The sequence below is a fragment of the Temnothorax longispinosus genome, chromosome 1 (assembly GCF_030848805.1).
Source record: "Temnothorax longispinosus isolate EJ_2023e chromosome 1, Tlon_JGU_v1, whole genome shotgun sequence".
Taxonomy (NCBI): Eukaryota; Metazoa; Arthropoda; class Insecta; order Hymenoptera; family Formicidae; genus Temnothorax; species Temnothorax longispinosus.
This window is the reverse complement of record NC_092358.1, coordinates 15,172,362-15,199,898: the sequence shown is the minus strand read 5'-3', so window position 1 is coordinate 15,199,898 and position 27,537 is coordinate 15,172,362. Positions and strand designations below refer to the sequence as shown.

Here is a 27,537-nt window from a genome sequence, read left to right as displayed (position 1 = left end):
TATCTGTCTTTGTATAGACAAAGATATAAACAAGGATAGTACGCTACATTGCACGCACACATACGTACGATGCACATCGACATTATACTTTTATATTACGCTTCCAAATCTTGATTTGGAGGGTTTATCGATGTTTTTCTTGTTGTGCAATTCGAGGGAACTTGTTTTCGCGTTCGTACCAATGGTATATCTCTTATATGAAATACATCTTGTGACGAACTGACAACTTGCCGCAACTCGAGCGGCCATATTGGGATAAAAGTAGGATAAGGAAATCTGTACTTCCGTAATTTCTTCTCGTTTTTTATATAAAATCGGAGTTCCCCCGAATCATTAATGTATGTACTGCAATTCTGGAGAAGGATTTTTAAATCTGTCAAATTAATACGACGCTACGTGCCGACAAAAAATGCCGGTAAAACAGACGGCTCTAGCATCCCCTTAAAGTCTGCCCGAAGAGAAGTATATTTAGATTATTTGCAGATGACACGACCGCAAGTGTAACAGGAGAAAGTTGTGAAGAATTAAAAATGAAACTAAATATGGTGCTCGGTATACTTGAAGAATGCATGGATGAATGTGAATATGTTAAAAATAAATGCAGATAAGACCAAATATATGATAGTTAGAAGTATAAGGAAAGAAATAAAAGCAAACATAATTGTAAAAAGTTTGGATGGAACTGTAATAGAGAGGGCGAAAAAGCGAAACATCTGGGTGTAATGATCGATAGTAAATTTCGTTGGGAGGATCACAGTGATTATATGTTGAAGAAAATAGGGAAAAAGTGAGCTTTCTGAATAGAATAAGAAATAATATATCGGGGTACACTAGATGTACTGTATAAGTCTATCATAGCGCCTCATTTTGAATATTGCGCAACGATGTTAGTAGGCATGGGTGCAACGCAATTGAATCGACTGCAAGTGGCACAAAACCGTGCCATAAGAGTCATATTACAATGTTCGCAATATACAAAGGTAGAATTAATGTTGCAAACCTTTAGGTTTATGAATGTAAGGCAGAGGCTAATGTACAATGTATGTATTTTTATTTTTAAAATAGTAAGAGGCATAATCTTAAGACATTTAAGTAATAGGATAGTAATAGTAAGAGATGTGAGTGGACGGCAAACAAGGCAGGCTGAGAATATTAGAATTCAATATCGCAGGACGAGAAGCGCACAGAAGTCCATTTTATGAAGGTTTAAATATGTACAACGCCCTACCGGTAGAAATTAAGCAATGCGAAAGAATTGAACCATTCAAACGTAGGTTAAAAGAGTATATTGTACCTCATGTAGAGGAATTAAATTTAAGGATATTTTATGTAAAAAATAGCCAAGAAGGCTAATAAAGCTCAATCAATCAATCTCTCTCTCTCCCTCTCCTTCTCTCCCCTCTCTCTCTCTCTCTCTCTCTCTCTCTCTCTCCTCTCTCTTTCTTCCCCCTTCTCCCTCTCCCTCTTTCTTCCCCTCTCCCTCCCTCTTCTTCCTCCCTCTCTTTTCCTCCCACCCCCTCCTCTCTCCCTCTCTCCCCCCCCCCCTTCCTTTCTCCCCCCCCCTCTCTCTCTCTCTCTCTCTCTCTCTCTCTCGATATATTAGTAGTCTGGAGAGTAACGCGTTACCATCCATCTATGTAAATGACTCCATAATTCCATTTTCGGACTCAGTTGAATATCTGGGTGTTACATTAACCTGTTCGCTGTCGTGGGAAATGCAGATCTCGAAAACAATAACGAGAGTTAACTCGGCGTTGTACCAACTAAAACTTTGCAAGCATCTCCTACCGCTTCTTCTTCGCATCATGCTGGTCTCGGCCCTGATTGTACCTATTCTTGACTATGGCTGCACGATCCTAACTAACATCATGGGCGAACAAAATCTCCGCTTGCAGAGGGCCTACAATAGATGCGTCCGTTTTATTTTCCAGGCCAAGTGGAACGAACATATAACGCCTTACTTCGTCAGACTTGGTTGGCTTAAAATCAGTTTTCGACGTTTGTATTTTGTGGGGAGCCTAACTTTTTCGGTGCTAGCGGAGATGAAGAGACCCGAGGTCATCTACTCTAACTTCGTGTTCAAACACGACATAGTCACGCGTGAAATAAAGGCTCCGCTTGGCACCTTGATTCTCCCGCAGTGTCGCACAGAGTTCTATAAGCGTTCCTTTTGTAGCTCTGCCGCGGAACTGTGGAATGGCATACTTCCGGACATACGCAACGCGTCTTCTTTACCGGACTTCAAATCAAAATTGTACAACCACCTGCTTGTAATGTCTGGACAAACCCACGGCTAATACCTTTTTTTGTTTTTTTTCTCGTTTGTGCGCTTAACGTTTTTTCTTATTTTTAATTTTCTCTTATTTTATTATACTTTTCTATCTTTTTCTTTTTTGTTTTTGTAACTAGTCTTATCTGCGTTATACTTTAATAAATAGACTTCGTCTATTTTTTGTACAAATGTTTCTACGCTTTAGGGGATGTATCCCAGAGCGTGTATAAATAACGATTCGATTCGATTCGATAACGATTCGATTCTCTCCGTCTCCCTCCCTCCCCCTTCTTCCCTTGTTCCTTTTTTTTTTAATTCAAACATTTAATTATTTTGTCTCTCAGATAATTGTAAGAAATATATCTAACTTACATATTTATAATAAGAGAAATAGGATCGTAAAGATATACAATCAATTAGAAAAGCCATGCGATCCAAGCTTAGGTCTTTGACAGCCTTATATTAGTTACTGTATACATATATGTCTATATATATACATATAGTTTTTTCCAACATACTGCGCGCCGATTATTTGTCGGACTTAAAACACAGTAATTGTTAGAATTAAAAACCCTTCCCTCCCCGGAATTAAATCGACTCGATTTAAATATCTAATAACTGTAAAGAAAATTTATTGCGAAAAATATTACCTCAGCCAGGGTTCGAACCTGGAACCTCCCTCATTCCGTGTAGGGCGTCGTACCAATTCGACTACCGAGGCATGTGGTAATATTTATCGCAATAGCCGGTTAATAATAGTTTGAAACGTCTTTCTCAGGCGACGTGAATAATAATAAGAGAAATAGGATCGTAAAGATATACAATCAATTAGAAAAGCCATGCGATCCAAGCTTAGGTCTTTGACAGCCTTATATTAGTTACTGTATACATATATGTCTATATATATACATATAGTTTTTTCCAACATACTGCGCGCCGATTATTTGTCGGACTTAAAACTATATATATAGACATATATGTATACAGTAACTAATATAAGGCTGTCAAAGACCTAAGCTTGGATCGCATGGCTTTTCTAATTGATTTTACATATTTATCTTTTCCTTATATATATTTTCTCGTATTTTCATTAACAATTAACGTATTTTTATTAACAATTAACATTCTTCTTTTCTCTTTTTTTTCTTTCAATATCTGGAAACTACATTTTCAATGCAAAAAGAAAAAATATAACGTAATGGTGTATTTTATCTGAAGTAAGCCAACTTTATACGATCTAAACAGATTTGAATTACAGCGGCTATCGACCAACCAATCAGAGCGCCCATAGAAATACGCGCGCGCTGTTGCAACGATTCGAATTAAATATGAGCCATGACGCCCACAACAGAGGCGTCGGACGCTTCGACCTGCGCGGCGTTGTCAGTCTGAACGCGTTCATCATTCCGTACACATTGTCGTATGTCGCTTCAAGTCGGTTTCGATTCGACTTTTGTGCGGCGAAAAGTCATGTGCCTGTGTTTTCCAATATAAAATTACGAGAGAGTTCATCATCGGTGTAAGTGTCAATAAACTGTGGAAGACTAACGTTAAAAATATTTTTTAAATTATAGAATAGTTGTTTTGTAAGACGTAAAACATCTTTTGTAGGTTGAATTTTTTATTCGCTTAGAATTTAATTTTTTAGATAAAAATATTCGAATTTTTGACAGTTCTCGAGTTAATAAATAGCATATATTTAAATTCAGAATTATAGATAGGTAAAAAAATCTTATTTAATCATAATAAAGTTCTAACTTAGAAAAATGTTTCAATTTTATAATAAAAAGAGCAAAGTTTATTATTTGTTTTTAATTTATCTAAAATACTTTTTTGTTTATTTATTGACTTAATGCACAAAAAATACATTAAAAACTTTATAAAAATTAAAAAAGATAAAGAAATATTCAGTAACAGAAATTAATAGAATTAAAAATGTTTATATTAAAGGCTTATTTCTCAAGATTTAATATCAGGATTCTTAAGATTCTCAATTTAATATTAAAAATTAAAAAGGTCTAAAAAAACAGTGCATACAATTAAATTTTCTATAGAAAAATTTATTAAAAATTAGTTAAAGAATCCCAATTGGAGTATCGTCTCTTTTGTATCTTTTCGGAGAGACTAACGGCGTTACTTTTGTCTGTCATTTAACAAAAGAAACCATAAAAACTGTAAAAAAAAATTTTTTTTTACTTTTAATAATTTTGGAAAAAACACTTTATGTGATACACACTATATGTATCCTGTATACAAAAGAGAGTACAATATAATAATAATTTTTTGTAATTAAAACAATTATTCTTTAAAAATGTGTATGAGTACGAATATTATAACATTTCTCGGCGTCTTTGTTTCACAAGCAAATGAAAGCGGTATTATAAGATCCCATGACTAGTTCAAACTTTAGGCTTTACTCGGTCAAGCGGTCATCACGTATCTACCCTCCACGATCATAATTTGCCTATATAATACAATCTTGCATTACATCGTAGAAAAGTAAAACAGCCTCAAAAGTCGAAACACATGACAAGTGAAACATTACAAAGAAAAAGATAAGAAAAGATTTTCTTATAGAATTGAGAAATTAAGATATTTTAATTTTGTTTTGTGTTTAATATCCTAAATATTTATTGTTAATATTTGTATCATATATGTAATAATTTGTAAAATATGTTTAGTTTTCAAATAAATTGCTTAATCATAGATTACTTTTGTAAACGGAGACGTTTCCTTGTGAATTAACTCAAAGTAGTTAATTCAATGTAGTATTGGATCATGCATTTATATTATAATTAGTTATATATATATATATATATATATATAACTAATTACCGTTACAAGTAGAATTACCGTTATAACTTTTCAAACAACAAGAATTTTATCTTAGAAATTCAATTTTATGAAAAGTTATAATGGTAACTCTGAATGAAATTCTAATGAATCATTAGTAATCGATTTAGTATCTATTTAGTCGGAGAAATAATTCCATATTAAGCATTCCTTAACACATTTCGATGTTTGTCTGAATACACATATATACAATCACATGCTATACGAGTATACTCACGCACTGATAAGAACGGTGATGTCACGAGCCAGACATTTTAACCTTAGGTTTAAGGTCAATCTATCTGCGAAGGTCGACTGACGTACGAATGGAATATCCAATAAAAAGGTTTCACAGCAATATTCTTAATAAGTAGATATTTGATAACAACTCCGTATTTTATTTATATGCTAAATGTCATACAATTGATATATAGCTTTCATTATTTATTATACCTAGTTGCTAAGTCTAGCTATCTATTTGTTATCATTTCTGTGCCTCGATTCTGCAGCTCTTAACAACAATGTCGTTAGAGTTACAGAATAAGGTACTGGTGTATATTTATGTATCATTTTTTTGTGTATCTACATGATACAGAATTCTATCTGACAATTTAGAGCATTGTAAGCTTTTAATACGCATGAAATATTAAACATATAAGATAAATAAAGCTCATAAAATTTTAAATTTAGTCTTTAGAAACATAATTTTGAATTCTTAATTACCAATATTATGTCTAACAAATAGAATGCTAGAACAGTGGCTACGTTTACACCCTGAAATTAGGCCGCGGCCTGTACCTCAAATTCGACCTAAATTATTTAGCCCGCCTGCTGTAAACAGTTGATAGACGACCGGACCTGGCTTCAGATCAGGCTACGTATTTTAGTGACCCGACCTGAAATCGGCCGTTATCATTTGCGATGTAAAGCGCGACGCGTCCTAAAAGCTTCATTTGCTTGTTCGGATTCGCTGCAATTCAGGGCGATCCCAAATACGATCCCGTCAATTTTTAGGTTTCTTTCGGTGTAAACGAAAGATGACTAGACCTACTTCGGGTCACAATATAGGTCAGGCCGCGATCAGGTCGCTGGGTGTAAACGTAGCCTGTATTGCCCGTTCTAGACTGGAGGATGAGCCGACTCTCGGCTCATCCGCCTTCTATAGTGTACGTGACATAAACTATACATAACCTATAGATTTTTACCCGTCTACACCACTCACTCGGATGAGCCGAGAGTCGGCTCCCCAGTGAGAAACGATACATCGGATCGACGTCGATTTGATATCGATCCTATCAGATCTCATCGATGCGGTTCTGCAGGTTGTTGAACATCGATAGTTTCAAATATTTCGAGGTTATTTCGATGTTATGATAACTTTGCAAACCATCTGTTTTGGTAGCATGTAGCAATATAATACAATATTTTCTTTCAAGATTTTCACTGTTTTTCATGTTTGTCCATTATCAACGATTTGATATCGGTTCGATATCGATTCGACTTATGAGATGAAAAGAACTAAATTGTTTCCTGAATCGAAGAAAAGTGAAAATTATTGTGTTTTAAATTATACATTAACCAAGTATGCGGTCTAATATATATATTTATATATAATTTATATAAATTTTTCTATTTATATATAATTTATATCGTCATACTTCATACTATATTATATATAAAACCTGACTGTTTGTCTATCTGTCTGTCCGTCCGTCCGTTTAGGGAGGGAGAAAGGGAGAGAGAGAGAGAGAGAGAGAGGGAAGGAGAGAGGGAGAGAGGGGGAAAGAGAGAGAGAGAGAGACTATTTGCGTGTTTTATTACATATGTCCTCCGGGGCGAAGCCCGGGTAACCTGCAGCTAGTATATATAATGTAATTTATATAAATTTATATAAATTATATATAAATAAATATATATATATATAATAAAATATATATATAAAATCTTGAAAGAAAGTATTATATTATATTGCTATACATATATATATATATATATATATATATATATATATAATATATTATATAATGTTCATTTTAAAAAAGGATTATATACATTTATATATATGTTGTTATATGAAAAATTTGTTGCCGGGGATTACGTTTTTCAATGAGAAAAACGAGTTATGGTAACGATAAGTTACTTTTTTCAGTGAGAATTATGAGTTATTATTATATTATTAATTAATTATAAATTTATTTAAAAAATATAAATATTTAAAATATATTATTATCATATTCTTAAAATATATTAAAACAACTTCGCCGAACAATTAAGAATCATGCATGATGTATACGCAATCAAATCGATGTTGAAACGATGTCGAATCGATGTCGATTTGTACTCTTTGACATCAATTTGACATAGTTTCGACATCGATTCGATTACTATTTCGCACTGGTTAGAGACGGAGCACGCGCTCTGAATATGTTTCGATACGCGTGCAATTTCATGTGAGAAGCATTTTCATGTCGTGTGAGTATGGTTAATACACACATCAAGACTGTCATTATTAGATTGCGCGGCGCGACGTTGGCCCAATAGGCCAATTTTGTAATGAGCCGGCACTGGTTTCTGACATTCACCCAACATTAAGAAAAAATTATATTCGTATATCCGATTTGAAATTTTATTACTCTTTTTAAACTAAATTTGTTTCTTAAGAATTTTTGAAAAATTATATATTTGTGCTGGTTATGACACATATGTAGACTATATATAACACTTACATCAAATTAAGAAGTAGTCTACCACGTAAGGCAGTTGGCTCACGATCCAGAGGTCCCGAGTTCGAATCCCACCAAGGTAAGTGTGTTTTTCAAGTATGAGAAAATATTTATAATCATAGGTTGCATCTTAAGAAACAAATTTAGTTAAAAAGTTGTAATAAAATTTCAAAATAAATATAATTTTTTTTTATGTCGGGTGAATTTCCTTATTAGAGTTCAAATCGACATCGAGTCGACATTGTTTCGACATTGATTCGATTGCTATATTTTTTATAAATATCAAATAATTTTTCAAACAAAGAGGTTGAAATCCCTCCGTTTGCAGACTCTATTATGACATCAAAAAACGTTATAAAAGCGCTTTAGTTCTCATACGAAATATATCGAATTTTCAAAGATTTCGATATCGATGAATGCTCGAAACTGGGACCACCTGAATATCAAAATTGATGTGAAGATCGATTTTGAGATTTCGATATCTAATCGACGTCGATCCGATGTATCGTTTCTCACTGGGTCATCCTCCAGTCTAGAACGGGCATATGCCCTGAGATACTAAAAAGGGTGCAACTTCATATAGCAGGGTATTTGTAGATATAATGGCTAGGTTTACACCCTGAATTTAGGCCGTGGCCTATACCTCAAATCCGACCTAAATTATTTAGGCCGCCTGCTGTAAACATTTGATAGACGGCCGAAACTAGCTTCAGATCAGACTTTAGGTTGAATTTGAGGTATAGGCCGCGGCCTAAATGTCCCGGTGTACCCGTGCTCAATGTATAAGTGTTTGCCTTTTCAATTGTTCAGGATAAATGAAATATTAAATTTATCGACAAATTTTGACACATATTTGTATATAACCATATATATATATATATGACTCTCTTAAGGTAGCCAAATGCCTCGTCATCTAATTATAGTGACGCGCATGAATGGATTAACGAGATTCCCACTGTCCCTATCTACTATCTAGCGAAACCACTGCCAAGAGAACGGGCTTGAAAAAATTAGCGGGGAAAGAAGACCCTGTTGAGCTTGACTCTAGTCTGGCACAGTGTAGGGGGAGTCCGGGAGACTTGACCATAGGGGAGAGTTGAACCACTTCAAATATCTCGTTCAAATTTTGAACAAAGAGCTCAATCCGAGCACGTTACAACACGTTTGTCTCACTCACAGTCGAAATGCACTACCAAGCGTCATATTGTCACGTGCTCGGTTCGTGCTTTGTTCAAAATTTAAACGAGATATTTGAAGTGGTTCAACTCTCCTCTATGGTCAAGTCTCCCGGACTCCCCCTATATATATATATATATATATATATACACTATATGATATTTATATTTGATCAAATTAAATAAAATTTTTTCTTTTTTTTTCTTTCTAGCAGGAATATTTTATAAGGTTAATGACTTCCGAATTAAAAATAACAAAAATCACACTACAAAAATGCAAGAATACATATGTATAACTTGAAAAAATAAATATAAGGTTTTATTTTGCACTTAACTCGGAACTTGTTTGAATAGAAGTTAAATTAAATAGCCCTATAAGGATGCAAAATGGAAGTGTCCTCCTTCGATTTTGATGAGCTTTTAATATGTTAATTATAAATGTTAGGGTAACTCCGGTATTTACGCCGCATCAGAAGTCAGAAAAAATAGAAGGAATGAAGGTATTTGCTCGCAATTATTCTGTTAAGTGCCTTTATGTCATATTAGTATCGTGTTGTAATTTAAGTTCTTTACTGTTAATATTAACAAAACCGTCGTGAGTTGAATCGATTTTTCAATGTAGTAAGTAGCGTGATCATATATTACGATCTACGTAAAATGATTACTGTAAAGATTGTAAAAGGTTTAATAGTTATTTTATGATAGGGGAGACCGGGGCGAATAAGTCGTCACCGGGGCGGAGTCGTCATTGCAATTATCTCGAAATCTGTATGTTGTGTGAACTCGCCATTAATACTGTAAACGCGGCTTATGATGCCCACGTGACCAACGGAATTTAGTGAAGTTATGTGCCATGTTGTGATTCTTATCGAGCCAAACGTGTTTTGGAGGTCAAAAGTAAAATTTGTTGCGCGTCGAAAATTTGTAATATCTTAAATATTATTGTGTCTCCGAATCTCAAAGTAAGTGATTCTAAAGAGTAATGCATGCTGAACACGAATCCAATGAAGTTTTTTTATTTTCATTGATTTCTAATATTTTATGAGCGATCAAACTTGAAACTTGTGTCTGGGGCGAAGTCGTATCAAGCCATATCATTGAGGTTTCCGGCGAAAATCAAAGTCAAAGAAGCAGCAGTGGTCGGATTCCGGCGAGGACTTGGATAATATGTGCTGCGTGTGCTAAGAGATGATGACAGAATAGAGCTGACGAGAAACGTGCGAGCGTAGGGCACATAAGTGTGTGCGGTTTTCTTGTAATTATTTTCCGCCATCGTGTTTTTATTTAATGTTTCCATTTTTCTATTAAAAAATAATGAATAAAATGTATCCTATCATTTTTCATGATCGGAATTATAAATTTTTATTTAAAATTTATAATAGAGAATAGAGTGACGACTCCGGCCCGGCAATTTTGACATTTGAATTTTTGCACCTTTGTCGTTTTCACTCTATACCAGTTGAACAAAGCAACGTAGACCAAAAATGTCCGTATAAATTTTGTAGCCAACAGTTCACTCTTTACAACGTGATACGTACCACATTTTACTAAAATTATTTGTTTTGTTGTTAAAAATCGGCACCGAAAAAATAGTGATGACTTCGCCCTGGTTTCCCTTACATAGGTGTAAAGGGATAGTAAAGGATGGAATACAGCAAAATACAAGTGCCTAACTCTTGTATTCTTTGTTTAGCTTAATACCTTGTATATCCCACTTGTTTAGGATATATAGCATTTTTAGCGTGCAGGATTTATGCCCTAGTACAAACACTCTGTAAAAATGGAAATCTCCTATGTGTTCTTTTTTCTTCTTTTTTTTTGGATCATATAACAATAACCTTTAATGCATCTATCGTTTGTCTACTTTCTTTTTAAAATTTTTTAGTTTTATAATTTGTTTATCATTCTTACATTTTAATAAACTTTTTACACATATTTTATAACTTATTTTATAACATTTTATTGCCTCATTTATAAACATTACTTGTAATTTTTTATAAGGCGTATATTCTACCTATGGATATCATTTATCCCACTCTTATAGGATATATGGTAAAAATGCAAGGGTCTCTAAAAGTTTTTTTTTGTTAAATACAAAGAATAAATATTTCTTATTTCTAATTTTTTTATAGTAGTAAACAGTATAAAGTTTTTATTGGTATAATTCATTTGCCTTAAACATATGAAATAGTACTCAATAAATTAAGTTTTCCTTAGGTGCGGCGTATATACCGGAGTTACCCTAATTATAAATTTAATACATTAAAATAAGAAATCCATGTCCAATGTCCACACAATCGCATGTTTAGGAGGTAAAACACCTTTTTAAATAAAAATCAATTTATTCAGAACAAATATTACCGAAAGTATAAAAAATAAAAAAAATGTTAACATTTTCATCTTAAATAAAAGTTAATATTAGTTTTTAATAAAACTAATTTTTAGGAGCACTTTAAAATACTGGTAAAAATGTCTTTATTTTTCAAAATACCGCGCTTACTGTAATCTAATATTTTTTAAAAAATTTTCTTATATTTGAATTAAGAGTTACTTTATTACGAATTCAACCAGTTATTTTCCAAAACATTATTTTAAAGAATTAATTACAAATGCCTCTGTACACACGCTATCCATACTTATCCATACGATCGATTTTTTATGCAACATTTTGTGCACATCTTCTGTAATAGAAAATAACGTTGAGTACAAATACCTTCGGAAACATTCTGCAGATAAACAGAAAATAATAGTTTGTTCTGTAGATGTATAGATAAGTCTAGAAAAAGACGTTAAAAATATAAAAAAACGCTAAGTGCTTTTTATCTTAATAAAAAGAGTATTTCTACGCAATATTTGACAATATTTCTCATGTAAAATTTCTGAAAAAATTAATTAAGGAAAATGATGTGTGTTTCCACGCAATATCTAATACACTTACATATATTAAATGATGGATAGATAGTGTATTCTTTAGCCTGTCATTTAAAAGATGATAAGCTAGGATAATGGTTGTTCAAAAATAAAGTGCAAGAAAAATATCATAAGTTATTAGAAAGGAGTAAAATTAAAAGGTTATTTATATGTATATATTTAGGACAATAAGTAAAGGTAAATGAAATTTACTGTAAAGAAGAAATTATTCCAAAATAGTGAAAAAATGCAAGCATTTTATCAATGCTTTATATTTTTATGATTCTTACAAGTTTTTCTAAATATGAATAAAAAATGGAGAAATGTTAGAAAGAATTTGTAAATTAAACTGTATACTAAAGGAGAACATTATATTGGTTAAGTGGATAGGGGAGACCGGGGCAAACTCGACACGATTTTTTCAAAGGCAATTTTCAACAATTAATTAAAATTTTCAAGCAAATTCAATGGTACACATTTAAAAAGTGTTTCTTCAGGTACAAAATTGTTTAAGGAAGTTTTGCTGTACGTCGCTTAGTTTTGCTCCTAGAAAAGGAAAAGTGACGCGAAGACAAATTTTCAAATTGAAAAATGTCGGGGCAAACTCGACACTTTGCCTGATTGATACAATTTGACCTGGAACTTATTTTTTATTGTCTAAAACTAAAAATACATTGTTTATTGCGATTTAGAAAACATTTATTGGAAATAATGAGAACAAAAATTGTTAAACTTTTAATTATTTTTATCCAAACTCATGTCTGAAAAACAATTCATGCAAGTAAATTCGCGATCGGACGTGCGCACACATTTGTCATGAGCCATATGACTGCATAACAAGCATTGTTTATTATTGGGAGTCGATGAAACGGCGTGGTATCGACTTTGCCCCGAACGTCGTTTTTCACTCCAAAAACATAAAAATTTTGAAAATACGCAAAAACTATTACCGGATTTGTATAAAGCATCAAAATCACTTACATATAGGTTCGCAAAAATAAAACTCGATGAAAGAGTAGAAATTTTTTAGAAATCAGAAAAATTACTTTTTGCCATCAAAAACGCTTATGTCGCGCTAAAAATTACACCGCAACTCAGAATGTCACCAAATTCCATTGATAATACTGGCACATAAAGACGGATTTACAGTAGAAAAGGCAAGTTTTTACGATAGATTTAAATTGGCAAAAAAGCTAGTGTCAAGTTTGCCCCGGTGTCGAGTTTACCCCGGTCTCCCCTATATCTATCAATGCGCTTGATATTTTAAAAATTGTAGAAGGTTTGATATAGGCAAATTGCAATAAAGAATCGATTATAACTACGATACTTTCCCTAGATATAAGATACCTCAAAGAGACATATTTGTTCGATTGGTGACTCTATAATCTACATGTACAAGGTGTTTAGAAAAAGAGTAAGATATTTTAAGGAAATTTAGTATGCCCAAAAACAAGTTAAAAAGTCTTAATAAACATGGAGCCGCAAATAAGCTGTTTTCTAATATCTTTTTTTGTTTTTGATATTTTTATTTTTAAACAGACGACGCGCTTTAGGGCATTACTGTTAGCACTACCATACATAAAATGAATATCTGCCATTTCTGCCATTTCTTGGTGTAAAAAGCCATAATTATTGAAAATCGTGGTGCAACCAAACTTGTTAATAAGACCGCATTCGTCGACCTGGCTTTATTCGCAAACGACTCATTTGCGGACCCATTTTTATTAAGACTTTTCGACTTGTTTTTGGACATACTAAATTTTCTTAAAATATTTTACCCTTTTTTTTAAACACACTGTATATAACTTAACAGTTGCATTATTTTATCTCAATTTTTTAAATTTATTTTATTTATTTAAAGAAAAAAACAATAGATAACTAAATATATATTTGAAAAGTTACTGTTTATATATAATAAATACATTTATTTCTATTAATTGTAAATAACACATAAGCACATTGCGTACATATTTTAATCAAATTATATTAGAATTATATTAGCTATTCTACGTGTTTTTTTACAACTTTCATTAATTCTTTTATTGTATTTTTTTATATGCAATGTTTACCTTTCGCTTTCATTATAATATAGCTCAAATAAAGCATCAATACAAGTTGATAATTATTATACTATTTTCTTACATTACATGTAATTTTGCATTTTCTTTTTGCTACTATGGAAAAGAAAATTTTATAACAAAGAAAAAGCTCTCCAGAAATAATACTTTCACTTTTGTACATTAAAAATAAATTAAACAGGACTTCTATCATAGTAATTTTAATAGAATATTAAATGGATTAAAGACAATTCTCTCCCATTTCTAGATGTCCGAGTCTGTAAAAGTGGCGGTGAGATGTCGGCCTATGTCCAACAAAGAATTGCAGCAAGGATGTCAGGTATGTCAGATACACCGACTAACAATAAGTGTCGTTCCATTTACTATCCATATACTAAATGCAAATTTAAAACCAAATTTTAATATTTATTACTATTATACAATATTATTACGACAGTAAATAATTAATTTGGCAAAAATGTGACTTATCTTAGTCAACAAAGAAATGATTGAGAAAAGATTGAAAAAACTTGAAGAAAGATTGAAAAGCAAATGAGTAAGAGGAGGAAAGAAGAGAAGGAAGGAGAAAGAAAGAGAAAAGAGAGAAAGGAGAGAGGAGGGAACATGTGCAAAAGAAGAAAAGAGAGAGAGAGAGATAAAGAGAGAGAGATAAGAAAAAGACAGAAAAGAGAGAGGCATACTTATATCCTAATCTTTCGTGACATTTTATTTATTTTAATGCCATTTCTTGAACAAATCATAATTTATATTAAAATATATATACACTACGTTCTCATCAATTTTAAAAATTTTTATATCTTTTATTTGTTTATCTTATATACATATACATGTATATTATCTTATAGACATATATTATAATTAATATTAGTTTTTAAGGCTCATTAGTCAATTAAGTTCTTCTTTTGATTCATCTTCAGTCAGACAAAGTCGCGTGAAAAGCGTTATTGTCATATATCGAGCGTATTGTAACCTAGCGACCACATCAAAACATGCGCACATGTTCCTTCACGTGCGGATGTTGCACTTTTCGCTGCAGCCATCAGGCGTCAAGTTTCTTATACCTTTGCGGATCTCTCGTTCTAGGTATAATAATTGGAGTATATTTGACTAAAATTACATACTACTTTCTAACTCGTTTAATTAAGTAATTTTTTTCCTCATATATCTATATACAGGGTGAGTTTTATTTCGTGTGCCAATTATTTCAGAAAGTATTAGTGTAGTTGAAAAATGTTTCAGATAAAAGTTGGAGGGTTCAGAATGGACCAATAAACGTTATTAATAGATTTTGGATCCAGTGCTTGTGTTGGGTCCTACTGGGCCCTAATGGGCTCAACATGGGCTCTGGACTCAAAATCTACTAAGATCGTTTAGGGTAACTCCGGTATTTACGCCGCGGGGGTTTTACGCCGCAGATGTCAGAAAAAATAGAAGGAATGAAGGTACTTGCTCGCAATTATTCTGTTATGTGCCTTTATGCCATATTAGTATTTTGTTGTAATTTCAGTTTTTTACTGTTAATATTAACAAAACTGTTGTGAGTTGAATCGATTTCTCACCGTAGTAAGAAGCGCGATCTTGTGTTACGACCTACGTAAAATGATTACTGTAGGGAATGTAAAAGGTTCAATGGTTATTTCATGATACATAACTGTAGAGGGATAGTAAATAATATAATACAGCAAAATACAAGTACATAGCTCTTGTATTTTTTGTTTAACTTAATATCTTGTATATCCCTTCTGTTTAGGATATACGGCAAGTTAGCATGCGGAATTTATGCCACAGTACAGACACTTTGTAAAACTCGAAATTTCTTATGTGTTCTTTTTCCTTCTTTTTTTTGGATCGTATAACAATAATCTTTAATGCATCTATCGCTCTTCTATTTTCTTTTTAAAATTTTTCAGTTTTATAATTTGTTTATCATTCTAACATCTTAATAAACTTCTTACACACATTTTATAATTTATTATGACATTTTATTGCCTTATTTATAAACATTTGTAATTTTTTATAAGGCGTATATTTTACCCATGAATGTTATATAACCCACCCCTCTGGGATATATGGCAAAAATGCAAGGGTTTCTAAAAGTTTTTCTTGTTAAATACAAAGAATGAACATTTTATATTTCTATTTTTTTTATAGTAGTAGACAGTATAAAGTTTTTATTGGTATAAATTATTTGTTTTAGTTTTAAACACAGTAAATAGTACTCGATAAATAAACTTGCCTTTTACTGGGCCGTATATACCGGAGTTACCCTATTGGTCCATATTGAACGCTCCAACTTTTACCTGATACATTTTTCCAAAAACCAATACTTTCTGAAATAATTGGCACACGAAATATAAACATGTAATAAAATTATAAAAAATATATTATAAAAATATAAACGTAATAAGTTACATAAAAAATATATAATAAAAATATAAACGTGATAAATTATATATGAGTATAGTGAATGAGTGCTGGTCAACGCGCGCGTGTGTATACACGTTCCTCATACAGACACACACACACACTCATACATTTACGTATACATGTATGTACATATATACAGTTATGTCCAAAATTATTAGCTCTCAGCGTATAATATGAATAAATTCCACTATATACACAGTTATATCATGGGAGAAATTTTATAGTCTTCTGTAGAGAAATTTTTTGAAAATTGATATCAAAAATTATTTTCCTAACAGAATAATGCTCTCACATGGCCACAAAAGAAGTAAATTATAATTATAATTTAAGCAAAATAAAGTCAAACTTTTATATTGGCCATCATAAAGTCTTGACTTCAAAACCTCATTAAACAGTAGGTCTTACTGGGAGGAGGGAGAAAGAGAGAAGGTTTAAAAGCGATAATGCAATTAAAAAGAAAAATTATGGCAATGTTAAAAGAGTGAGATAAAGCACTTTTGCATCTAACTATGAAAAATTTGATCAACTAATTTCATAAAGTGTATTTTAAAAGTTATAAAACATAGAGGAGGAGTAACAAAATATTAAATATTTGCAAATAAAGATGTGGAAATAAAGACTTTTATTTATAATCTTTAATTTACTTATTTTTATGTAAATTTTAGGAAATACGGAAAAAATACTCGCTTACCCCTAATAATTTTGGACATGACTGTATAATAATACACACATATTTACATACGAACATTTGTATTATAATTTCATTTTATTTTAATTATACATTATATTATAATTATATATTATGAATAAAATTTATTTCAAATAACCAGATTATAAAAATTAGCTTATTATACTAGGTTTTTAGAAAACAGGTTAAAAATTGCGAGGTTCTATCCGTTATAACATCATTGTGTGGCAGTTGCATGTAATACAAACAATACCACATTTATAAGCCGTTTATCGATGGCGAGTGGAATATGTGCCAAATCGATAGTCCGGCCAAGTCACTCTACCATCTTTCCTGTAAATGACGACACAAGCTCTGTACAGGTATACACGTACACACACACATAGATGTATCGTCACACTTTCCTGCTTTTAGTGACGTTGCGACTCACGCGATTAGCACTTTGCACGTTCTATTTTAAAAAGACAGCCGCTTAATTTGCGCATCAAAACTCTGAATACAATTTTTATTTTTGCTTTGTAATTACGTAATTATAAAATATTCCAAGAATTGCAATACAGTGTTCACAGTTCCTTAATTTCTTTGACCAAAGAATTTTTTTAAAAGTTTACTTTTTCCCTAAACTATTTTAAATTAAAGAAACATAATATAATGATATTTAATTAATTTACTAAATTAAATGTTCTTAAAAATATATTTTATGTGATACAGAGCTATGAGAAGTTTTAATGTAAGATTAACCTTTTCATAATAGAATAAGTTTTTATCTTTAATTTTAATTAAAATTTATTATTATTATTTTACTTTGTATACATAAAGATTACTAAGATTACTATGGGGACGGCGAGATGACAAGCTCAGCGCAGAGGGCAGCACTGAAATTGGGGACATGTCATATGTTTACGTTTAATGAGTAGAGAGGTTTAGAGAATTTTTTAACATATGCCGTGGGAATGTGTGTGGCATATGGATGTAAAAATAAGGGAGGGCATCGGTTTCCGAGGGACAAGATGATGAAAAAACGGTGGATCACTGCTATAAAACGCGATTTATGTCCGAATACAAATTCGCTGTGCACAAACCACTTTAGACCTGAGGATTATATTACCACCGGCTTTAAAAGTAGTGAGTTTACAATAAAATTAATAGACATATCTATAATAAAACATATGTTTAGTCGCGAATTTGTATTCGAACATAAATCCTCGCGTTTTATAGCAGTGATGATCCACCGTTTATTTTTCATCATCTTGTCATTCTTGTCCCTCGAGAACCGATGCTCTCCCTTATTTTTACATCCATATGCCACACACATTCCCGGCATGTTAAAAAATTCCGAAATATTCACGTTTATGTACACAGATTTTCTCGTTAACGATATGCTCGGTACTCAGTGACAGCTCGGTGCGTCTCCAACTTTGCTAGCGCCCCTAGCGGCTAAGAGTGGCGCTCGCCGTCCCCATAATTCTCAAAGTAATTAATACTGAAAACTAAAGTTACAAAAGCTGACAAAAGTAATATAAATTTGTATTAATAATTTGAAACTACATAAATAAATATTTCCTACACAGATTTTGAAAAAAATTCAAATTTTGCTGTTTTTACTATTTTTATATTATACTAGGGTAGACCGGGGCACGTTGTCACGCGGGGCACGTTGTCACTTTGGCTTTATTTAAAAAACTAATAACCGGAGGGCAGCACCCGTCATTCCCAAAACGTGTTAGTGTATGCCCATCTTTGGTGTGTTTACAGTCTTGAGATTGCGCCAGCCGTGTTGACGTAAAATCAACTTGAAAGTTTTTTAGTATGTACTTTTACCTACCGCGTGCAGTACCTAACCTTTCGAATATCTCAAACGTGTCGGACATGAGGCTGTTTGAAGTAAAAAAATGCCCTCGGGGCACGTTGTCACAAATTTGATGGGAATCTATTCCAAATCTTCGGATGACGATAACGAATAAAAATATTTTATGTTTAATCACCGACATGATTATAAAACAAAAAATGTTTATCAATAAGTTGCGCATTTGAGTGGAATTCTTGCCTATTTAGATTAAGACGAAAACTTCGTGCTTCTTGTACTTTTTTGAAATAAAATAAATGTTTCTGTGAAGGATTTTACTTAATTACATTGCAGCGCACTATAATATATTGATATTTACGTTGTATACAGTTTGGATTACATTTTGCATGCAATTACATTTGATGTGACAACGTGCCCCGTGACCTGTCGTTATTTATTGTTATGTAACAACTGTAGAGTAACAATCACACAAAATTCGATACTGTCCAATTGAAGCTGAGGGTTCACTCGAAATTTTGGCATATCAAAGTACTCTTAAATATTGAATGTAAAAAATACAAAAAATATTGAAAAAAATGTGTGACAACGTGCCCCGGTCTACCCTATATTTTATTTGACACAAAAAAATAAATTATTTGATTTGTAATGTTTAATTATTTTTTTATTAAAAAAAGAATTTATATTTTTAAGGCACTATGTACACGGGAATAGATATAACGAATTAGACGGGTAGATAGCGCATACTCATGCACGCAGTGTCCTTGTCGATCGCTAAATAATTTATGCACGACATACGTAATCCATATTACCGTAATTCACTTACAGCATTTACTTAGCTAGCTTCACTACATATATCAATGAAGCGACGTCCATCCAGGCGAAGGGAGACAGTGTGTCAATGCACATTCTAACATTCTTATCAACGATCGGAACGTTATTATGTTATACTCTACATTTAGCGCTAAAATTACATGATTATTATTACTTTTTACTAATTTTATATAGCTATTTTTATTGTTCTTATATTAATTTTGTTTATATTTAATTTTACTTTTTTTATTTTTTATTGATTATGTTACTATTATTATAATTATGTTATTATTATTACAATAACGCGTTACTATTATTTTCTTTTATTAAATAACTCAGGATTTACAATTATATACATATAAATTATTAGTTTACAGTTATTTGCATTGGTATTTTGTAAAAGTTTTGATTAAAAAAAGATTAAACGAGATAAAAAATCTATCTTTTTTTTCAGTCCAAAATTTTTAGAGGTTTTAATATAACAAATCTTATAAATAATATAACAGTATTAAGTACTATTATCATTAACTTATTTGCGTTACATTAATTCTTTTAATATTTTAGTACATTACTTGTGTATAGTATGTGTATAGTCATTTAACAAATCGTTTACTACAACTTTGTACGAGTAATCACATAATTTATCGTAGGTCGACATATATTATCGTTCCGTCCAAGAGTTTCCCAGCCGATAATATTTCACATTCTCGTTCGTGGAGTTTCTTATTCGCGGAACTGTTATTCCGCGAAACTTGCCGCATTTGTGAGTCATCGTACTTTCAATTGACCAATTATCGAACGTATTTTTCGTTATTATGTTCGCAAATTTTCATTTTAATGCATCGTAATATCATAGAATTATCTCATATTTCATTGAGTCGCTCTATATATGTCATTATTAATTCCATTACCCTTATTATGTCTGTACAGGGTGTCTCTAAAATCTGCTTTGTATTTTAAGAACGGCTGAAAATATGGAAAAATGTTGAAATGTTTTCCACCTCTTTTTCCCCCGAAAATAACGAAAGAGAACATCTCGAAAATTTTAAATGGCAAGAGAGAAAGAGAGAGAAAAAGAGAGAGAGAGAGAGAGAGAGGGAGAGAGAGAGAGAGAGAGAAAGAGAGAGAGAGAGAGGGAATAATAGTTTCGAGTATTTATAATATCCACCTCATTTAAGGTCTTGTTAAAAGAAAAATTTTAGGTACAAATTTGGGGCCGCTACATTGTCCATCTAAAATGGCGTGGATGATCAAATTTAAATTATATAAGGTAACTCCGGTATTTACGCCGCGCGGGGATTTACGCCGCTGAAGTCAGAAAAATAGAAGGAATAAAGATACTTGCTCGCAATTACACTGTTATATGCCTTTATGCCATATTAGTATTGTGTTGTAATTTCAGTTCTTTACTGTCAATATTAACGAAACCGTCGTGAGTTGAATCGACTTCTCACCGTAGTAAATAGCGCGATCCTATATTACGACCTACGTAAAATGATTACTGTAGGGAATGTAAAAGGTTTAATGGTTATTTCATGATACATAAGTCTCATAGAGATATAAGAATAGAGTGCGCGAGTCATATGCTAGCACGTAAAAGGCTGCGATATAGGAATAGAAAAAGAACGCTGCATGTAGGCTCTTTCTGTCTTTGTCTACGCGCGCATGCGAAACAAAGACAGAAGGGGCCCACGCGCAGCTTTCTCTTTCTATTTTTATATCGCTTTTTCAGCTTGCTCGCGTACTCTATTCTTATATCTCTATGATAAGTGTAGAGGGGTAATAAAGGATGGAATATACAGCAAAATACAAGTGCATAGCTCTTGTATTCTTTGTTTAGCTTGATATCTTGTATATCCCTCCTGCTTAGGATATACGACATTTTTAGCTTGCGGGATTTACCACAGTACAGACACTTTATAAAAATCGGAATCTTCTATGTGTTCTTTTTCTTTCTTTTTCTTGGATCGTATACCAATAACCTTTAATGCATCCATCGTTCTTCTATTTTCTTTTAAAAATTTTTTATAATTTGTTTATTATTTTTACATCTTAATAAACTTTTTACACACATTTTATAACTTATTATGACATTTTATTGCCTTATTTGTAAACATTATTTGTAATTTTTTATAAGGCGTATATTCCACCTATGAATATCATTTATTCCACCTCTCTGGGACATATGGCAAAAATACAAGGGTTTCTAAAAGTTTTTCTTATTAAATACAAAAAATTAATATTTTACATTTTTATTTTTTTTTATAGTAGTAGACAATATAAAGTTTTTATTGGTATAATTCATTTGCCTTAAACATAGTAAATAGTACTCAATAAATTAAGTTTTTCTCAGGTGCGGCGTATATACCGGAGTTACACCAAAATATTTAGTCAAGAAAAAATTTTAAGAGAAATATTAGGCATGTTAAGAAGAAGAAAATCAAGTGGCACACTTAAAAAATAACATTTAAAAATAACAATTTTCTAAAACTTATTTAAATATATATATATTATATATATATATACATACAGGGTGTCCGAAAAATCGCCTACTCCACTTCGGGAGGTGATTCGGGACCCAAAAACAAGCAAAAAAGTTCATACAAACGTAGGTCCGGAAATGAGCCGTTTCCGAATTATAGCCACTTTTATGTTCAAAAATCGTAAATTTTTATTTTTAATTTTTTTTAATTACAATTACCAAATTCTCTCAAGTTTCTGTCTACATTTCGAAAAGACGCTATTCCCGGTACATCTCGATTTGGAAAAGACTGGATGTATAATCTTCTTGCCTCGGCAGCATTACTTTGAGCAAGACCATACATAAGATGCATATCAGCTAATTCATTAAAACTTAAACGATCCATTGATGAATACGGAAAGATTAGATACAACCTAAAAGTAAGGTGTTGTTAAATAATAATTTGAAACTTATTGAAAAGCCGTGATTTACTTACTGATTTTGAATAGGCGTGAAAACAACTGATTTTAAATAACCGTGAAAACAACTGATTTCTTTTAAAAATAATGTAATCGTATTTGCAAATATTGAAAAATTGAAAAAAAATAAAAAAATTAAAATTAAAAAAATTAAAAATATTTAAAAATAAAAATTTTTAATTTAAGAAATAATTAAGAAAGAGGGATGCCAAGCGGATTCTAAATTACGATTTTTGAACATAAAAGTGGCTATAACTCGGAAACGGCTCATTTCCGGACCTATGTTTGTATGAACTTTTTTGCTTGTTTTTGGGTCCCGAATCACCTCCCGAAGTGGAGTAGGCGATTTTTCGGACACCCTGTATATATATATATATATATATATATATATATATATGTCCTTATAAATCATATATAACCATATAAGCTTTTATTAGGTCAAAATTCATATATAAGCATATAAGATCGCTTCTTATATAAACTTATAATGTCTTATATGAACACATATATAAGACATTATAAGAGATATTCTTTATATGTCCTTATATAATCTTATATAATCATATATGACCATATAAGATCTTATCAGGCCAAAATTCATATATAAGCATATAAAATCGCTTCTTATATGAGCACATAAGACATTATAAAAGATTTTTTTTCCCAGGCGATTTTGTTACTGTTCATTGATAACTTCAGTCTTTTGCATTAATTGTATTATAATTGTAAGCATTGAAGAGCTTTATCTCCTATGATTTTAATAAATATTTTATTATTAATATCCTGATAAGCTAAATCAAGATAAACCCATAATTATAAAAATTTAAACAGTTAATATAACAGTTAAAGGTTGACATTATAATATAAACATGTCATAGGATGTGCAGGCAACCACAAGGCAAACGAATGTACGAAAAAGTGTGCAAGTAGAAACTTGCACATTGCTTCCTCATAGTTTTTAAGTGTGCAAGTAGAAACTTGCACATTGCTTCCTCATAGTTTTTAAGTGTGCAAGTAGAAACCTGCACATTGTTTTCTTATGGTTTTGAAATGTGCAAGTAGAAACCTTCGCTCACAAAGCTCCTCTATGAGGAAGTTTGTATTTTATTCGATGTATAATTATTAGTATTTATTTGTTTTGGCTTCCTCATAGAGGAAGCTTTGTGAGCGAAGGTTATTTATTTATTTATTTATTTATAAATATATTTATTTATTATTTTTTTGATTTAATGTTTTATTTATTTACTTATTTATTTATATATTGTTTTATTGATTTATTGAATTATTGATTTATTTATTTATTGATATATTTATTTTTTTTTATTTATTTATTTATTGTTTAATTTATTTATTGATTGATTGATTGATTGATTTATTGATTTATTGATTTATTGATTTATTAATTTATTAATTTATTAATTGATTGATTGATTGATTGGTTTATTTATTTATTTATTTATTAATATATTTATTTATTAATTTTTTGATTTATTGTTTAATTTATTTATTTATTTATTAAACCTTGAATGGATGAATGGATGAATGGGTGAATGGATGAATGGATTTAATAAATAAATAAATGAATGGATGAATGAATGAATGGATGAATGGATGAATGGATAAATGGATGAATAGATGAATGGATGAATGGTTGAATGGATTTAATAAATAAATAAATGAATGAACTCTATCGATTAAAAAAAAAAACAACCCGATATCTCAATATTTGCGGAAGTTAGAGCAACCACGGACATTTCTAAAAAAATTAAAATTAAAAAAAAACCCTTTACCGATCATCGCCAAATTCAATACCAACCTTCCTTGAATGATACTCTATCGATTAAAAAAAAAACAGCCCGATATCTCAATATTTGCGAAAGTTAGAGCAACCACAGACATTAAATCTGCACATACATACACACATACGGACAGGCGATTTTGATGCGATATTTCGACATTTTAGACCACTCTGAACATATTGGCATCAAAAACTCAAAAACCAATCTCTTCGTTGGTTTCTTCTACCCCTATTTCATATATAAATCACTTAAATTTGGTTGATTAGACCCAACTTTATACGCAATCAAAGGTTCATATACGAAATTCACGAAAACAAAGCTTCCTCTATGAGGAAGCAAAAATGAAAGATTTTGATAATGACATTCCACGTTAAATATCATTTAAAATGCTATTATATTAAAAATTTCTATTAAAATTTTACATTATGAAAAATTCGATATAAAAATTCTAGATCTACTTTCTCTTGTTCTGCAAAATGATCGATATTATAGTGCGGAAAATAGGAAACATCGATTATCATATTTTGTCGATTCTTATCACATGTGTATTTTCCACTGACACATTTGTCGCAGAACGTGGTGACGATCGATCCGCTGACAAAATCCTGCACGTTGGAAAATACCGCCAGTGGAAGTGGAAAAGTCTACCAATTCGACGCTACATTCAGCCCGTCCGCTACAACAGAGTCGGTCTACGAAGATGTAGGTTCCGTAATCGTTGAGGCTGTCTTAGAGGGTTACAATGGCACTGTGTTCGCTTACGGTCAAACTGGTTGCGGGAAATCATTTACAATGCGAGGATTCATCGAACGTGCATTGGAACATTTATTCGAGGCGACTTCCACCGCCAGTTCCGAAACAAGGTATTCTTCAAACTCTTAAACAATGTTTGCCGCGGTATCTAGATAAAATTATCTAGATGATCATCCAGATAAAAAAATAGAATTATCTTTATCTTATCTAGATGGAAAAATAGAAAGTATATTCATCTTTATCTTAGATGAAAAATCATGTTATCTTATCTAATAAAAATTATCTAAGATAAGATTTTAATTCTTCCTGTTATTTCTTTACCGCAGTTTAAATTAAGGAGGTTCGATGGCTTCATCGGAGGGAGTAGTGGGACGCGGGGGTTCTGGAAACAGCGCACTAGCGTTTGAAGTAGTGGGAATGAAGGGGATTGCTCTGATTGGTCGCCGCGTGTATAATGCGTGCTGCTGTCACGTCGTTCACGACCATGACAGTCCAGCAGACGAAAAATCAAGCAATTTATGCTTTAATAATTAATTTTTCTACGAAATGTGCGGTAACCTTCCCCTTTTTTTCGCTCATTTATTTGTAAATTATTAAGTTACATGTGCAAATTTCTTTTTCTTTATCATTTTGCATTTTTTCTTGCACTTATTTCATTCTGAAGGTATATGCAATATGTCATTTCCCATAAAAACCTATGTTAAAAATGCAGCCAGTTTCATGAAATTTTAATATGTTGTTCTGAAATGCAAAATAGAATTATGTGAATTTTTGGGGAATTTTTCACCGTCCCGTTTTGAAAAAAATCTAATCCAAAAATTGTATTTTTTAAATTTTTGGAGTAGATTTTTTTCAAAACGGGACGGTGAAAAATTCCTAATAAATTCACATAATTCTATTTTGCATTCCAGAACAACATATTAAAATTTTATGAAATTCTCTGCATTTTGTTGTAGCCATCGAACCTCCTTAAATTAGATTTCAGAACATTATATATAGGGTAACTCCGGTATATACGCCGCACCTAAGGAAAACTTAATTTATTGAGTACTATTTCATACGTTTAAGGCAAATGAATTATACCAATAAAAACTTTATACTGTCTACTACTATAAAAAAATTAGAAATAAGAAATATTTATTCTTTGTATTTAACAAAAAAAACTTTTAGAGACCCTTGCATTTTTACCATATATCCTATAGGAGTGGGATAAATGATATTCATAGGTAGAATATAAGCCTTATAAAAAATTACAAGTAACGTTTATAAATAAGGCAATAAAATGTCATAATAAGTTATAAAATGTGTGTAAAAAGTTTATTAAGGTGTAAGAATAATAAACAAATTATAAAACTGAAAAATTTTTTAAAGAAGTTAGACGAACGATAGATGCATTAAAGGTTATTGTTATATGATCCAAAAAAAAAAAGAAAAAAAGAACAGGAGATTTCAATTTTTACAGAGTGTTTATACTATGGGATAAATCCCGCACCCTAAAAATGTTATATATCTTAAACAGGTGGGATATACAAGATATCAAGCTAAACAAAGAATACAAGAGCTATGCACTTGTATTTTGCTGTATTCCATCCTTTACTATCCCTCTACACTTATGTATTATGAAATAACCATTAAACCTTTTGCATTCTCTACAGTAACCATTTTACGTAGTCGTAATATATGATCGCGCTACTTATTACATTGAAAAATCGATTCAACTCACGACGGTTTTGTTAATATTAACAGTAAAGGACTGAAATTACAACAATACTAATGTGGCATAAAGGCACATAACAAAATAATTGCGAGCAAATACCTTCATTCCTTTTATTTTTTCTGACTTCTGCGCTGTAAATCCCCGCGCGGTGTAAATACCGATTCAACTCACGACGGTTTTGTTAATATTAACAGTAAAGGACTGAAATTACAACAATACTAATGTGGCATAAAGGCACATAACAAAATAATTGCGCGCAAATACCTTCATTCCTTTTATTTTTTCTGACTTCTGCGCTGTAAATCCGAATCGGTATTTACGCCGCGCGGGGATTTACAGCGCAGAAGTCAGAAAAAATAAAAGAAATAAAGGTTTTTGCTCGCAATTATTTTATTATGTGCCTTTATGCCACATTAGTATTGTGTTGTAATTTCACTCCTTTACTGTTAATATTAACAAAACCGTCGTGAGTTGAATAAAATTGTGTAAAGACACATTTTTGAAAAAAGTAAATTATTTACACTACAAAAATATTATTACACTAGAAAATAGATCAACTTCTAGTAGTAGCAGAGAGGATTTCTTTCACAATATTGAAAAAAATGA

At 31.5% G+C, this 27,537-nt stretch overlaps 2 protein-coding genes across 3 annotated transcripts in view; both read left to right on the top strand.

Moving 5' to 3' along the window:
* The first annotated feature begins 1,715 nt into the window (after positions 1 to 1,715).
* LOC139808732 (uncharacterized) lies at positions 1,716 to 2,297 on the top strand. The gene has a single exon (XM_071771092.1). It carries the CDS (start codon positions 1,716 to 1,718, stop codon positions 2,295 to 2,297), a length of 582 nt encoding a protein of 193 aa, XP_071627193.1.
* Positions 2,298 to 3,636: 1,339 nt separating this feature from the next.
* The window catches only part of LOC139811274 (osmotic avoidance abnormal protein 3), a 34,237-nt gene continuing 10,336 nt past the window's right edge, over positions 3,637 to 27,537 (top strand). Inside the window, exons 1-3 of one of the 2 annotated variants that reach the window (XM_071775455.1) lie at positions 3,637 to 3,791; positions 14,238 to 14,309; positions 25,035 to 25,324. In XM_071775455.1, coding sequence (XP_071631556.1) covers positions 14,238 to 14,309; positions 25,035 to 25,324 — 362 coding nt within the window. In that variant the 5' untranslated portion in view covers positions 3,637 to 3,791. The other variant, XM_071775461.1, reaches the window with a different exon arrangement.